The 16,847-nt window shown below is 47.2% G+C and overlaps 1 protein-coding gene across 1 annotated transcript in view; it reads right to left on the reverse strand.

Moving 5' to 3' along the window:
• IPO4 (importin 4) overlaps window positions 1-16,847 on the reverse strand; it is a 2,281,504-nt gene that overhangs the window by 2,054,194 nt on the left and 210,463 nt on the right. The window contains exon 3 of the mRNA XM_086923725.1: window positions 7,693-7,772. Within this exon, the coding sequence (XP_086779851.1) occupies window positions 7,693-7,772 (80 nt within the window). The remainder of the gene's footprint in view (window positions 1-7,692; window positions 7,773-16,847) is intronic.

The following is a 16,847-nucleotide window of genomic DNA, read 5'->3' on the forward strand; positions in this document are numbered from 1 at the left end:
TGTTTGGAATGCACGTCTACACAGTAGTGCTTAGTGAAAGTATGTGTGGTAGACCATGTGGCTGCTCTACAGATATCTTCTAAGGGAATGTTACCTAGGAAAGCCATAGAGGCCCCTAACTTCCTAGTGGAGTGGGCCCTCGGTGGGATAGTGAGAGTGCGCTTAGCTTTAGCGTAGCAGATCTGAATGCACTTTACTATCCATCTAGCAATCCCCGCTTTGGAGATAGCGTTTCCCTTGTGTTGTGTGGCAAAAGCAACAAAAAGCGGTTTGGTTTTGCGGAAATCTTTCGTCCTGTCCACATAGTACATCAAGGCCCTTTTCACATCAAGGGTGTGGAGCATGCGCTCCGCCAGCGTCTCTGGGTTTTGGAAAAACACCGGCAATTCAATTGTTTGGTTTATGTGGAATTGTGAGACCACTTTGGGTAAGAATTTAGGGTTAGTGCGGAGCACCACCCTGTTAGCATGTACCTGGAAGAAAGGTTCTTGGATGGTGAGCGCCTGCAGTTCGCTAACCCTCCGTAGCGATGTAATTGCTACTAAGAACGCAACCTTCCAAGTTAAAAACTGGAGCTCACAAGAGTGCAGTGGCTCAAAGGGAGGACCCATCAGCCTTGTAAGAACCACATTGAGGTTCCATTCTGGAGCTGGTGGAGTCCTTGGTGGAATGACCCTTTTGAGTCCTTCCAGAAAGGCCTTGATAGCAGGGACCTTAAAGAGTGACAGGTGCTGCCTATTCTGGAGGTATGCTGCCATAGCAGACAGGTGAATGCGGATGGAAGAGTACGCTAGATTACATCGATACAGGTGAAAAAGGTAACATATGATGTTTTGAATGGAAGCATCTAGCGGGTCAATGTCGTGGTTCACACAGTAGATGACAAACCTCTTCCATTTAGCCGCTTAACAAGCTCTATTAGTGGGCTTCCTTGCCTCCCGAATGATGTCCATGCAATCGGGAGGAAGATTGAGGTAGCCAAACTCTAGGACTTCAGGAGCCAGATCGCCAGGTTGAGCTGTTGCGGATCTGGGTGCTGAATGTCGCCATGGCTCTGCGTCAGAAGGCTGGGAGTGAGATGAAGCCGTTGATGCGGTAACCACGGAGAGTTCCAGAAACGTGGTGTACCATGGTTGGCGAGCCCACGTTGGAGCAACCAGGATGAGCGTCATCGAGTGTTGCCTGAGCTTGCGTGCCACCAGCGGTATCAGAGGTGCTGGGGGAAAAGCGTACGCAAATCTGCCTGACCAGTTCATCCACATCGCATTGCCCTGTGATTGGGGGTGTGGGAACCTGGCGGCGAAGCTTTGGCATTTTGCGTTCTCCTTTGTGGCGAACAGGTCTATCTCTGGATGACCCCACATTTGGAAGTACGGTTGGAGTACTGATGGATGTATCTCCCACTCGTGCATCTGATGGCTGTGCCTGCTGAGCAGATCTGCCATCTGATTGTCCTTGCCCGGGAGGTGCTCTGCCATGAGGAAGATGTTCCTCTGAATGGCCCACTTCCACATGCTCTGAGCCAGATGAGACAGCTGTGGAGAGTGTGTGCCTCCCTGTTTCTGGATGTAGTACATGGCCGTCATGTTGTCCGTCCGGATCAACACGACCTTGTTGCACAGATGTACTTTGAACGCCTTTAAGGCCATGAAGATTGCCATCAGTTCCAACACATTGATGTGCATCTTCCTTTGCTGTAGTGTCCATAGTCCCTGCACAGTGTAATGGAGTACATGCGCTCCCCATCCCTGGAGAGAGGCGTCCGTCGTCAGGATAATCTGTGGGACAGGCTCTTGGAAAGGTCGGCCCTTGCAAAGGTTTTGTGGATTCCACCAATGCAGAGAGTTGTATGCCCGACCGCTCACCAACACTAGGTCTGTCAGTCGCCCATGAGCCTGAGTCCACTGACGTGCTAGGCACTCCTGAAGCGGACGCATATGTAGTCTCGCGTGCGGGACAATGGAGATGCAGGAGGCCATCATGCCTATCAACTGCATGAACACCTTCGCGGGAAGCGAGTGTTGGGGTCTGAATCGTTGGATCAGCGCCTGGATACTGGCGATTCTCACTGAATTCGGCTGCGCAGTGGCTGCCAGAGTATCGATCGTCGCGCCCAGATACTGTCGCACGTGGGCGGGCTGGAGATGGGACTTTGGGTAGTTCAGAGAGAATCCCAGATCGTGCAGGAGACGAATGGTGCGTGACACGTGGTCTACGCACTGCTGTTCTGTCTTTGCTTGAATGAGCCAGTCGTCTAGGTATGGAAAGACGTGGACGTGCTGGCGACGGAGATGCGCCGCCACAGTCGCCAGGCATTTTGTAAATACCCTTGGTGCCGTGGTGACCCCGAACGGCAGGACCCTGAACTGGTAATGCTGGTCTAAGATTGTGAATCTGAGATACTTCCTGTGGGAAGGATGCAGGGGAATATGAAAATAGGCATCCTTCAGATCCAGCGTAGCCAGAAAGTCCCCCTGTTGAAGCAGGGGAAGCACCTGCTGCAACGTGAGCATATGGAAGTGCTCCGAGAGGATGTACCAGTTCAGGGGCCTGAGGTCCAGGATCGGTCTGAGTGATCCGTCCTTTTTGGGGATCAAAAAATACAGGGAGTAAACCCCTGTTCCCCGCTCTTGCAATGGAACGAGCTCTATCGCCCCTTTTTGCAGCATAACTAGAACTTCTTGCTACAACAAGGTCAAGTGCTCGCCGGACATAGGACGGCTTCTTGGCGGTATGTCCGGTGGAATGGACGTAAGCTCTAGACAATACCCGTACTGGATAAGAGACCTCACCCACCTGTCCGTGGTGATGGACCTCCACGCCGGCAGGAACTGCTGGAGTCTCCCCCCGACCGGTGTTGTGTGATCGGGGGGCAGTGACAAGACGTCACTGCTTGTTGGTGGTGGTGGACCTGGAGCCATTGTTTCCACGTCCCCTGCCTTTGATATTATTGCCTCTGTAACCACCTCTACCCTTGGTGTTATACGAGGGCTGGGTGTTACCCTTGTAGTATTGTGTGGACTGGGATGCCTGTCCCCGTGAGGTGCCTTTTGAATTTGAGCGGCGAAAGGAACCACCCCGAAACTGCTGACTTTGTAAAGCCCCCATTGACTTGGCAGTTTCGGTATCCTTTTTCATTTTTTCTAGGGAGGCATCCACCTCAGGGCCAAACAGATGGTCAGGATTCACTGTTTGACTCAATATCGTGGTTTGGATGTCGGGCTTGAACCCCGAAATTCTAAGCCAGGCATGGCGTCTAAGTAACACACTTGTATTGATGGCTCTGGAGGCTGTGTCTGCCACGTCTAGGGCACATTTGATGGATACATTTGTAATGAGTTTACCCTCCTGAATGAGCATCTCTCCTGCCTCTTTGTATTGGTCAGGCAAGTGTTGCAGAATGGCCTCTAACGTGTCATAATGGGCCCTATCATAACGTGCAAGCAGGGCTTGGGTGTTAGATATTCTCCAGATGTTAGCTGCCTGCGCAGCAATGCGTTTGCCTGAGGCCTCAAAGATCTTGGACTCTTTGTCTGGGGGAGGAGCGTCACCAGTAGTCTGAGAATTCACCCTCTTCCGAGCGTTGGAAACAACCAAGGAGTCCAATGGCAAGTGTCCCTTGATATAAGTGGGATCCGTGGGCGCTGCCTTATATTTCCTGTCGATGCGAGGGTTGACCACCCGCGCCCGGGTGGGCTCTTTGAAAACCTCCGATGCATGTTTCAGCACCCCTTTAAGCATCGGTAGCGTTTTGACTTGCTTTTCGGCTACCGAGAAGGTGTCGAATAAGAAGTCCGCATCCACGGGGTCCGAGTGTAGCTCGACGTCGTGGTTCGCCGCAGCTCTCTCTATTAAAGCATTGAAGGCCGCCGAGTCCTCTGTCGGGGACGTCTTGGCGGCGAAAAGTTGAGCGTCCTGACCCGGCTGCGGGTCTTCTGTGTCGCCTCCTGCGGCCCAAGGCACATGCTCCTCCTCCGGATCCGAGTACGCAGGATAGGTGTACTCTGCATCTTCCTCATCGGCCGCGGGGGAATGCGTCGGCGAGTGTTCCAAGGCCTGTGGGGACACCGGTTCCACTAGAGCCGAAGAGTCCGCAGAGTACTTCTTGTTTTTGAGCGGGATCTTAAAAGGTTCCAACGCCGGCTCCGACGTGATTTTCCGTTTGAGGAGCGACAGTTTCCCGGTGTTGGCGTCGATGATGACCTCACGACGTTCTTCTACCGCAAGCGGTTGGAGCCGAAGCTTCGACACCACCAAGGCAGCTTTCGGCGTTAATACCTCCCCAGAATGTCCGCCCTGTTTCGGCGCGAAGGCCTTCGGCGCCGACTTGGGTGGAAGGGTGAAACGAATAGGCGTTTGCTCTTTAGTAGGCTTAGGCGGGAGCGTAGGCACTACAGTGTCCTGAGCGGGAACCACCGTGGGCTTTCGGATCCGCTGTAAGGATTCCCCCACTTTCTTCGTAAAGGTTGCCGAGGGTTGCACCTGCTCGAGCGACCCCTCATCTTCGAGAGCCTGATCGCCGGTAGGCTTCTTCTTCGGGGCCGACGCCCCATGCCTAGGCGCGTCGTCGCCCTGACGCTTCTTCGAAACCATCTTCGGGTCCCCGACCCCTTTCGGCGCCGACGCGGTCGCGTCGGAGGCCTTTGGCGTCGACCCCGAGGGCTTCGGGTCGGCCATTTTGGCGTGGCTCTTCAAGTCGGCCATTTTGGTTTTCTTGGAAGTTGACGCCTCCAGAACCTTCTTTACCAACGCAACTTTCAGTTTCGGTTTCGCATCCGAGGGTGCGTGACCAGTTGGCTTCACTTTCGTTTTCTTCAACATAAGTGATGGCTTAGAAATGTCCGTGACCGGGCCCGGAGGCGGGGACGTAGGACTCATAGGTAGATCTTGGGTAAGGCCCGAAGGCGATCCCTCGACCTGGGCCGTATGAAGGGGAATAACCCCTGAGTCTGATTGGGGATGCTCCTCCTCTGAGCTATCTCCCATCGTGGCACAAGCTTGATCGTCGTCCCCTACCTCGTCGGAGACTTCGTCAAAGTCCGCCTCACCCGCGTCATAGTTCTCCTCGGACGCGGGGCCAGAGTCCGACTCTCGCACGTCGTCTTCTCCCTCGACAGATTCCTGGAAAATGTCATCTGGTGGGGGCGCCGAAGCCGATAATTGAGCCTGGAGCCGATTGGCCCGGCGAATCTTTAAAGTCTTCTTGCTTCGGAACTTCGAACACGCCATGCAGGTGTCTTCGCGGTGATCCGGCGACAAGCAGGTATTGCACACAGGGTGCACGTCGAGGTGTGAATATTTGGAGTGACACAGCGGACACTTTTTGAATGGAGTCCGCTCCATAGCAAAGGGTGTAGTGTAGGCCCGTCCGCGCCGAAGGCACGTGGAAGGGCAGCAAGAGATAGGAGCTGAGAGTCAGAAAGAAACCCGTACGCAACTATACCGACGCCCAGCCTAAAGACCTTTTGGTCTCGAGTAGAAGTTGAACAACTATCGGTTCCGACAGAGGGAACCGAAACACATCCGAACCCAATGGCGGAAAAAAACAATCTGGGGATGGAGGCGATGCCCATGCGCACTGTAGTCCAGGGGAGGAGCCACCTATCTCGTGATACTTCGAAGACTCTTCCAGGACAACAATGTGCAATCATCCGGACCCAACACTAGGTGGCGGTCTATGCACATATATGAATTCAGCAGCCCACATGCCTCGAACCTTGCAGTCCGCAGCCTTATGATCAGGATAGAATCAGTACATGCAATCCTTATGCTTATCCTCAACAAATAGCCTTTTCTTGCCACAGGTGGAGCATGGCTTGAAAAGGGCCTTCTTTACCTTATCTGACATCCTGGAAATAACAGCCAACAATTTTAAGAGAAATCCTGAAGAAAAAACTACTGAAAGAGTAGAGCGTGAGCAGAGCTCAAAGGAGACTCCCTAAGCACAACGTACGGTAGAAAATCTGAGGCTCTGGGTTCCTTCAGGAGGGTTCTAAGGGGAGAGGCTCTTCTGATTGGCTGGTGCCTAAGTTTGGTCTCTTTTATAAAAAGAGGCGGATATGATACAAAAGGGAATGGCCTTTTTTCTTTCTCTTTTGTACCTACTGCAATTTTATTTTATTACCGAGACTCCCATTCAGACGACGGGGAATGATACAAAAGCATGGGAATCTATGAAAGTTCCAATACTGGGGCAACAGCGCATACACATTCTAATCAAGATCTAAAAAAAGGGCACCCATGACACCCAGACCTCAGATCTTGACAGACTGGAGACGAGGACCGAAGGACTACCCTGCTGCACCAAGGACCCGTCGAAGAAAGGCTGCCCCGGCATGGCCCATACCTGCGGAACCTGGTGGCAAGCAAAGGAGAAAGGACTGTGCCTGCTGTGTCCTGCTAGTGGAGAAGTTGTTCATGAACCCAGCCAAAGCAATTGACTCTAAGGGTCAGTTGGCTACTTACAGAACAAGGCACAACAGCTGAAAAAGCTTGCTTGGGTGAGTTGGTACCCCACATTTTATTACCCCCGCTATGTAACATTTGTGACCAGGACCCTACGCTCAAAATTGCGCAGAATCTGTTGAGTCCAGGAAAGTTGTCAGAGTGCAATATTTTCACTCAGAAGGCAAGTTACTATCCAAAGAAAGGTTTCCCTGTGCCGAGCTACGAGTGCTGATGATTCACAAAGATGAGGCTGAGACAAATAAATCTTACTTATCACTCTTTGCAAAGTAATGAAAATTTGGTGGCGCAACGATCCAACCCGGGAGTCAGCCTATTAACTCCCCAAACGAGAACAAATTCTCACAAAGCAATAAAAAAAAGATGATCAGCACTCAACACATATTTGGTTCATTATAGAAAACGTGCAATCAGAGAATATTTTCGTATTAGGCACAGACTCCATTTCCAAAATATCAAACTATCCTTATTTGTCTCTTTTTATATTATACCATGTAGCTATGAGTGCTATATAACAGCAGTCGCAGCAGCCCTATGTTAGTGAAACGCTCCCAGAGGCTCTGGTTGTGAAAAACCCTGCAGAAGCAGATAAAACTGAACATAGGGTCGGAAGGCCCCGGGGAACATTCTCTGCCACATAGGGCTTCAGATGCTGGGAAACCTTGGAATTTGAAAAGAGTCAGAGTAGGACTCTTGAGACTCTGACTACTGCTGGGGATAACCTGAATGTCTCCTATAGTGAATGGAGAATAACCCCTACTGCTGGTGAGAGGGAAGGAGGGCAAAAGACATGCCTATTGAACACTAGAGCCCTTACCTCAGAGGTCTGTGTGCATTGCTTGTGTATGCTGCATTTCACTGTGTTTTTATATCAATACTCCTTTTTAAAAGCATGTATTTGACAGGACAATCATTTTTTGCTGCTGCTGAACGTATTTGGAGTTGTGAGCCTGTGTTCATCCTACGGTTTCTACCTCCCCCACTCCCGAGAAATCTAGGACTGCTCAACCCAAACTAATACTGCGAGTCAAGTGCTGAATGGATACTTGGTCCGGATGCTCAGGACCCATAATAAGCTATGTCCATGGACTCCAGGAGTAAACGGACTCAATCTCCATGGTTAGGCCCAGTAGATCCTACTTGCCCCATGCCCCTCTGAAAGGGGTTCTGACAAAGAGTTAGGCAGGATAAGGGTGGAGAGTTGAAATGGGGAAGGGTGCCTCTTACTTCTCCCGAAGCTCTGGGTTTAACTTCTTCCAGGTTTTTGTCAAGCGTCTCCTCACCAGCACAGCTGCAAACTGACGAATCTGCAAGTGACAAAGAAAGCTAGGAGTCAAAAGAGCTCGCTAAAATTAGCAACAGTTTTCCAATTCCCCCAATTACAAATCAAGGGAGCTCTATCATAGTTCTATAGGGGCGTGTGCACAGGACTAGATCCCTCCACAGAAGAAAGATCCCCTTTATTTATGGCCTCAAAGGACTCAGTCCAAATCCAGGACATCTCTGCAACGTTTGGGATAATAAATATAAAGGTAAGCTGCAGCCAAGGTGAAACAATAAAAGTGGTAATCCCTGCTCGCTTATTTACTTCCTGTGATCTCCAGTAAGCAATAAAAAATACTCATCTAGAACATTAGGTCTCCAGCGATTATATTAGTCACATATTCAAAACCTTTAGAATAAATACAGCTTCCATACCGGACATTGAAAAGATATCTGTATTTCATTTTCTTTCCAACAATTTTTATTTTTGTATTTCTCATTTTTATTAGCAAAAGGAACATCGTACAGTTTACAAGTGTGCTCACATTCCTCGTCCAGAGTGGCGGATTGCAGTGCACGTGCGACATCAGACAGGTTCAAAGTGTCCAGCCCTCCAACTAGTGCGGCCGTCAGTACAATGTCCAAGTACGCTCAATATTGATTTCTTTCCAACAAATTAACACTTTTTTCCCCCTCAAAAGCCTTTTCACAAAATACTTCATGAGAAATATCTTGAATCCCCAGAGGTAAGGGTGACTATCTCTACAAACTGTTGTTTTAGGCGAGTGGGACTAATTTCTGCTCAGAGACGGTAGATGTAACCCTCCAAAGACGGGTTGAGGGGTTTGAAAGAAATGCTTAATGACTGTGAAGGATACCTCACTGGAGACGGAAAGGTTACTTACTTATAATCCTTGCTCTCAGCAAGGGATATTCATTAATATCCATGAATAAATAGGTAAACGGTCAATTCCCCTATCAGAAATAAGTAAAGATATTTCTAACTAGAAAGTTATTTCCAACTACCATTTCAGATCCAGTTTTAGGAAGTAAGCAGTCTGACAGTTTAAATGATGATCCCTTAACTACTTCACTTTCAGTAGCTGGATGGCATGACAAAAATGATTGATCTGAAGAAGCCGGTCTATGCTTCTTTAGTACAAGTCTTGCCATAAAAGTAATAGTCTGAGGTTTTCCATAAACTGATTTTATTGCATCATTCAAAGTCTCATTGGAAGACACAATTAGTTCCATAGACCATTTTTTGACAAAATTGCATTATAGATAATTGTGTTGATCAGAACAGAACGGAATACCTAAAGTCTCTGCAGCCTTCATTCTTACTACAAAGAAAGTGGATTACACTGCAGACAGATGGCCCCCTGACATCCAACACTTCAACTTGGATGAATTATCAAAACCTCTGGCATTCTGTATATCAAACAATCCTTAATCAGAATACTTAAGAGGCAACAACATTTTTCCCCAACTGGCATCATCCTCTTCATTGCAAAAAACACAGTTGATGGACAGAATGCAGAACAATGCCTTACATTCACCCCAGTACAAAGATCTGGGCCTAAATCCATCGTTTTTTTGCACTACACACCACCCTAGGTCAGACAATGGCTATATGCAAATCAGCCTTGACCCTGTGCCTCATGGGAACAGTCCAGCCCGAACTACCAAGCCATGTCTTTCCTAGACCGGAATCAAGCATCCAAGGACCGGTTTCTGGCTATCAGCCTTCTTCAGCCTGGATAGCTTGACTCCAGTGATGTGGAGTGCCTGGGACGCAAGTCTGAGCATACCCAGCCCACTCGGGGTGAAAATTGCAAAAAACACAGTTCATTCCCAGAGTAAGATTCGCCAAAGGCCAACACATCCAAATCAGAGCAAAAAGGAAATCTGTGGACAGATTCCTCAATGGTCACCTTTATCTACCAAATCCCCTGACCCCACAGATATTCAGCAGACTATATGCTCAAAATCTGTATTATTAAATGAGTCACATAAGCTGTAAAAAAGAAATCTATGTGCTAAATAAGAGGTTTGTAGTCCGTATCAGTGTACAGTTTGGCTTTTTTGTATGTTCCTTTTATTACTGCTTGATAATGGCACACGTAGCTCCTGAGTACCGACCACTCTATCCTAAATATTATATTATTTTAACTTCATGACGTTTTTATTGTTTTAATATATTGCATTTATATGGCGTTTATGGCCATGTCCCAAATAAAGTTATTTGGACTGACTGACTGCGAGTCACATGAGTCCAACTCCCTTGAATTTAGATCTAGAGCCACGGGCACAATCCCCAGCATCACAAACATAGAAATCAACCCCACAATGCTTGTTTATTTTGACATTTCCTGGGTGCACTTCCAAAGGAGCCACTGGCAAGACCGCAACAGACCTAGACAGAGTCTAAGCCAGCACACCACCACTCCGAGGCAGAAAACACCTTAGACTTCACCTAAATGACTGTGGCTCTAAAGGGTGCAGACGAGTGCTAACTGACAGCAAAAATGGCAATTTGTGAAGTCAAAAGGCAACTTAACATCTCAAGGTGGCTCCCGGAGGCAAGAAAGCTGATCTTATGCTTCCAAAGAGAAGAGAAAAAATACTCCTTAAGCTTCTTCTGATGCATCTTATGTATTGTCTTTAGCAATCCTCCTATGTTATTGTCGGGCAGCTTTATGATGCATCAAAGTATAATGCTCACAAGCAGACCTTCATCTGATGTCAAAAAGCACTAGAAACTTCAAATGGCATGTTTTACAGACCTTTAGTAACATTCGGTTCAGGGCTTCAACCCGGAGGATTTGGGGAAGGACAATATAAAAAAAATGTCATCTGAAATTTGACAAAAATTATAAAACAATGATAATTCAGCAACTACTGAACCCCATGTCTGTACAGTATTGAAAAAATGTTAGCTTATATTACCAATGACACAATCTCCAATGCATGACAACACCAACCAGGGGGTCTCATGAAACAGCCACTTAAACTAAGGAGCATCACTGAACACCAATGAATGCAACAGCTTGAAAATATCCAGTTACAGTCTGGTCACTAGGCAAGTTTGCACCAATCACTGTTCCAACTTAGAGAAGTAACCTCTCTATCTGCACTGCCTTAAAGGAATTAAAATGAGTTACTTACTTGTAAATTTGATATATTCACAAGCTTGAATCATTCCATGTTGCCAGGCTGGGAATCCCCAGTACATTAAAGTATCAGTATACAGTGTTAAAACAGCCATAGGCCTGTGACACCACCATGCATTTACTAGCACATCCACCTCATTTGAAAGCACCTAAACTTCAGCCAATAAAGAGCAAGCATAAGCTCTCCTACTCCCCCCACAGACCACCATAACTCAGATTTCAAACAACAACAGTGAGAATTAGATATATTAAATGAGCGTCGGACCGGGGATGAGGAAGGGTCGCATGTGAATGCATAAAATATATCAACATTGGAGAAAGAGTTACAATTAACTAATTTCTTCTCCAACATTGGATCTTTTATATATTCACATGCTGAATCTGAATTGCAAGCAGTACATATATAGTGTATAATAAATATGGAAAGCAAGCTCAACAGTACTGCTATGTCAGCTTCTGCATTCACATCAAGACAGTAAGGCTTCGTGAACGTGTGCCTGCTTTTCCAAGTGGCTGCACACTGCATGCCTTTCAAGGGCACACCATCATCGAGTGCCGCAGTCTATGCCATGCTCCAGGTGAAATGTGCCCTCATTCTTCCTTTGAGTGGACGCTTGGCCTTAGAATGACAGAAAAAATACAGACTGAGAACCAACAAGCTATCTCCTGCTTGGTCATGACCTCTTTGTGGTGGTACCCTATTTTTTGTGAATCGAAGTAAAGGTCCCTTGAATGTGAACGCTTGAATTTTACTGACTGTCCTGACCGATGTCAAGGTTATGAGACAGTCTAATGCCTAACGTGCCTTAAGTATTGCTTCAAAAGGAGGTATTATTAACTGACTGAGTACAGTTCGAAGTTCCAATGGAACCGGAGGATGTCGCATATGTGGGATTACTCTAAAGAGTCCTTTTATAAACTGTTTTATGGTCCTCTATGAGAACAGACTAGATCACTACTTTCATTCCCTTGAGTGTTGAAATAGCAGCCAGATGGACTCGGACTGAAGAATATTAAAGTTCAAATACAACAAATATGGAAAAATTTGATGAGGTGTAATTTGAAGAGGATGATGACCCTTATCCCTACGCCAAATACAGAAATGTTTCCACTTGGCTCTGTAGGTCTTTGTGGTCGATGCGGCTCAAGCCTGCGCCAAAATGTTTCAACAGTCTTGTGGTAGATCAAAACAGTCAAACTCAAAGTTATCAGGTACCATGCTGTCAAGTACAGCAACCAGGGGAAGTGATGGGAGTCTGAAGACTGGGGAATATCTCAGGATGCATTTTAGAGGAATGGATGCAATTGGCAATAAATGAATAAGATTGCTGTACAGGTTTTCTTCAGTACCCTGGGGATCAGGGAAAAAGGGGGGAAAGCCTAAGCAATGATTTTGGACCACTAAATGAAGGGGCATTGACCCTGGGAGCCAGAGCCAAAACCTGCTACCGAAGCACCAGCATTTGCTGTTGTCCAGAGTGGCAAACAGATTTATCATGGGTCAGCCCCATCGACTGAATATGTAATTCACTATGTCTTGGTGCAGCTCCCACTTGTGACACTCCAAAAGCAGCCAACCGAGTGTATCCGACCAATCATTTTGTCAGTCCAGTTGGAGCTAATCTCATCAGAAATGGCCCAGTTCCACAGCTGTTGAGACTCTTATCAGAGGGTTCACATAGGAGGTTGGCTTATGTGGTGCACATATATATGTATGTGTAGCACCCTACACTAATCCAGACAATCCTTAAGGTGATTTCAGTGGTCTTAGACGGACTTAGAAAGCTCTCTAAGTGGTTGATGTGGACAGCAGACTTTAGGCTTATTCCAGAAGGAGTGTAAAGAAGCTTGTTTTACCAGTACTTAATCTTATGGTGTAGGTTAAGTGAAAAAGAACCACAAAGTGTAGTTATAAAAATATGTATTTATTATAAACACTCACTAACACATAGCAATATCGCCTATCCGGTGATATAACCACAATACACACAATACTTTGATAATTGAACATGTTAAAAATACACAGTGGTTTCCCAGGGAAACCAAACCATATTCTAAAATAGTGTAATGCGAACCACGACCTAAGTCGAGACTGGACCCAGAAGACGTAGAAGAGTTGGCGACCCAAGGAACCACTCAAGGTAAGTAGCCAGGAACACCACTGAGGCCATGTGCAGAGTGGGAACACGACTGTATGCTCAATACAAGTCAACGGGTAAGTTGCAGCTGCCGTTTTAAATAAGGACACTTCCCAGAGGACCCAGAAGAAACAATGTAGAATATGGAAGGTTGGAGACACCCAACCATGGAAACCCCAGGAACCAGGATACCTACACCAAGGTGCATAAGGGCTAAGTGACGTCAGAAGCCGCCATAGACCAGAATGGAGGACTTCAGTGAAGATGCCCCTCGCGAAGAAGGTGAAAGAGTCCGGTGAAACTCAAAGGTAGATTAAAAATGAGAGGTACATGCAAGCAGAGGGGACAGAGACTATGCCACTCAGGCGTGACCAAGAGGCACAGAAGACGAATGCCCACCGAAGTAGGAGATGCAGGAGAGTTGGCGGTGCCCTTGAAGTTGCAGCTGTGCGGACCAGGGGATGCATTGGAAGACCAGGAGCAGTTTACGAGCTGTCCCACGTCGGATGTCAAGAGCCAGAGGGTCGGTGTCCGTCAAGAGCACCAACAAGCCTTTGCAATAGCAACCAACGAGTATGTGAAAAAGGTGCGTTGTTGGGACCAGCAAGGTCCAAGTGACTCATCACGAGCAGGTAGGTCAGAGTAGGCCCAGAGCAAGCAGGGGAGCCCACTGGAGTGAAAGGCAGGGGAGCCCACTGGAGTGAAAGGCAGGGGAGCCCACTGGAGTGAAAGAAGACCCTCAAGATGACCCAAGGACTGTAGGCACAGGAGCCGCAAGAGGACCTCGAGCAGCTCACCAAATGGACCTCAAGCAGCTCACCAAATGATGAAGGCCCACGGTGCAGAGGATGCGGTGTAGGTGAATATGAAAACAAGTTACTTACCTGTAACTACGGTTATCAAGTATTGGTATCTTTCATAGATTCACATGCCTGAATCATTCCCCGTCGTCGAGGCGGGAGTCCCACGGTAAAAATATATACAATAGCAGTGCCTAAAAACTTTCTTGCAGTAGGCTGGAAAAGCCTAAAGTGCTAGTTAGGCCCAAAACTTAGCAGCCTATCTACCTCATTATGTAAAAAGACCTGATATAGTAGACTCAGCCAATCAACTGTCCTCACCCTCTAGAACCTTCCCAGCTCAGGCAGTTCTCCTCAGATTTTCCCAGCACAAGTGGGAATAAGTATCCATAAAACAGAACTGCCCTGCCGGGGAGGAGGGTGGGTGCATATGAATCTATAAAAGATACCAATACTGGATAACCATAGTTACAGGTAAGTAACTTGTTTTCTCATCCAGTATTGGGGTATCTTTCATAGATTCACATGCCTGAATCAGAGTAGCAAGCAGTGAGATCATGTCTGTCGTAAGAGGAAGGTGGGAGACAAAATAAATCGTATACACCCCCACACAACCTGGAAGGTTATAGAGCACAAATTTGTTTACATAACATATGCATCAAAAAACCTTCATAAAGAACATTAAAGAATAGGACAGCGTTTGAAAAGAGTAAAACATCATAATGCAATACATATGCTTAAAACAGTCAAAAGAAGGATGAAAGACTATAAAGAGTCTAACCGTAGTAAAGAAGATGCTGCAACACCGCTTCCCCAACTGCGGTATCATCCAGATTTGCAGACTGCAGACAGTAGTGCTTCGTAAAAGTGTGCACACTTTTCCACGTAGCAGCTCGGCAAATGTTCTCCAGCGTCACTCCAGCGAAAAGGGCTGTCGATGCTGACATTGTTCTGGTGGAATGCGCTTTAACCTTTCTTGCTAAAGGTTTGTTAGCTTAGTCATGACAGAAGAGAATCGTAGATGACAACCATCTAGCTATAGTTGCCTTTGTTGCAGCCTGACCCAAGGTGGCTTGACCATAAGCAACAAAAAGCGGATTAGACTTGCATATGTCCTTTGTTTTTTGAAGATAAAACTTTAGACACCGTTTCACATCTAGGGAATGTAAAACCTTCTCCGCCGGAGTTTTAGGATCCGGGAAAAAAGTCTTGAGCTTGACAGGCTGATTGATGTGAAATTGGGTCGGCACCTTTGGGATGAATCTTGGGTTGGTTCTAAGCGTCACAAAGTCTCTAAATTTGCAAGAAAGGGTGTGCAATCGTGAAGGCCTGTATCTCACTGACTCTGCGGGATGAGGTGAGAGCCAGTAAAATCGCCACTTTCCAAGATAGAAACTTCAGCTCCGCTTTATGAATAGGTTCAAAGGGCCTTTTTAGAAGTTGGGACAAAACAATATTGAGATCCTATTCAGGAGGAGGAGGCCGAACTGGAGGAAAAGCTCAGAATAGCCCTTTAAGGAATTGTTTGATCAAAGATGAACATAAAGATGGTTTGTTGGAACTCTTTCTGAATCTGGATATTGCCGCCAGATTTTCCTTAATGGACGAGAAAGCCAGTCCTGCCCTAGGCAAGGAGACCAGATAAGGTAGCATGTCCTCTGGTGGAGCTTGGAGTGGATGAACATTATTTTCTTCACACCAGGAACAGAACCGTTTTCACTTAAAACGATATGTCTTGATGGTACTTTGAGCACGGGGCTGTAATAAGATCGCCCTGCAGTCTGGGGAGATGTTAAGATCCTTGAAATCTAAGAAGTCAGGAGCCAGGCGTGCAAGTGCAGTGACTGAGGATCCAGATGTTGGATCTGGCCCCCTTCTCTTGTTAACATTGACACTGTCGGTTTGAGACGAAGGGGAAGCTGCTGAGAGAGTAGAAGAAGTTCCTGAAACCAATACTGCCTTGGCCAACGGGGAGCAATGAGGATGAGAGTGCAATGCTCTTCATTTTTTGAAGTACTTTCGGTATGAGCGGGATTGGAGGAGAAGCGTATGCAAATATCCCGGACCATCTCATCAAAAGGGCATTTCCCCTTGATCCCGGTTGAGGAAACCTGCTGGCATAAAATAGGCATTTGCTGTTCTGTTGCGTGGCAAACAGATCCAGTGTTGGTGTTCCCCATGTTTGAAAGATCCTCTCCACTTGCTGTTGCTAGAGTTCCCATTTGTGACAGCCTGTGAAAGCCCTGCTGAGGTTGTCGTCTAGAGAGTTCTGAATACCTTGTACATGTTCTGCTCTGAGGGATATGCCATGGAGTATGGCCCATTCCCACATTTCTTGAGCTTCCAACGACAGGGTGAGAGATTTCGTTCCCCATTGTTTGTTTATATAATACATGCTGGTGGTATTGCCCGTGCGCACCAGCACTGACGAATTCGCAATCCCTGGAAGGAAGGCTTATAGGGATAGAAAAATGTCTCAGCTCCAGGCTGTTGTGTTTCTTCCGGTACTGACGAGACCATCGCCCTTGAATCTGAAGGTCCTGGAGGTGACCTCCCCAGCCTTCCATGGAAGCGTCTGTTTGTTGTAAGGATAAACTCCGGTATGTCGTGGAGAAATGTGAGGCCGGGTGACAAATTGTGCGCCTTCGACCACCAAAGAAGGGCTTGCTTTATCTTGGATGTTACTTTGATGCAATCGAACGATCAGTCGGCTTGCCTCCACTGTCGAAGTAATTCCTCCTGCCTCATTCTGAGTCTCGCCATAGGGATGAGGCTGATTGCAGACAAGCACATCCCTACAAGGGAAGCAAATGTTCGAACCGAAAAAGACCTTCTTGCAAATATTTGTTTTGCCAGCTTTAACAGTTTGCTTTGCCGCTCCTGAGTCAAGAACGCTTTGCACTGGCATGTGTCCAACACCGCTCCCAGAAAGGTCAACTCCTGGCGAGGTTGAAGCTGAGATTTGCTGGAATTGAGGGTCAGTCCCAGATTTGAGAATGGGGAGAGGG

Source organism: Lissotriton vulgaris, chromosome 5 (assembly GCF_964263255.1).
Source record: "Lissotriton vulgaris chromosome 5, aLisVul1.2, whole genome shotgun sequence".
NCBI classification, from domain to species: Eukaryota; Metazoa; Chordata; class Amphibia; order Caudata; family Salamandridae; genus Lissotriton; species Lissotriton vulgaris.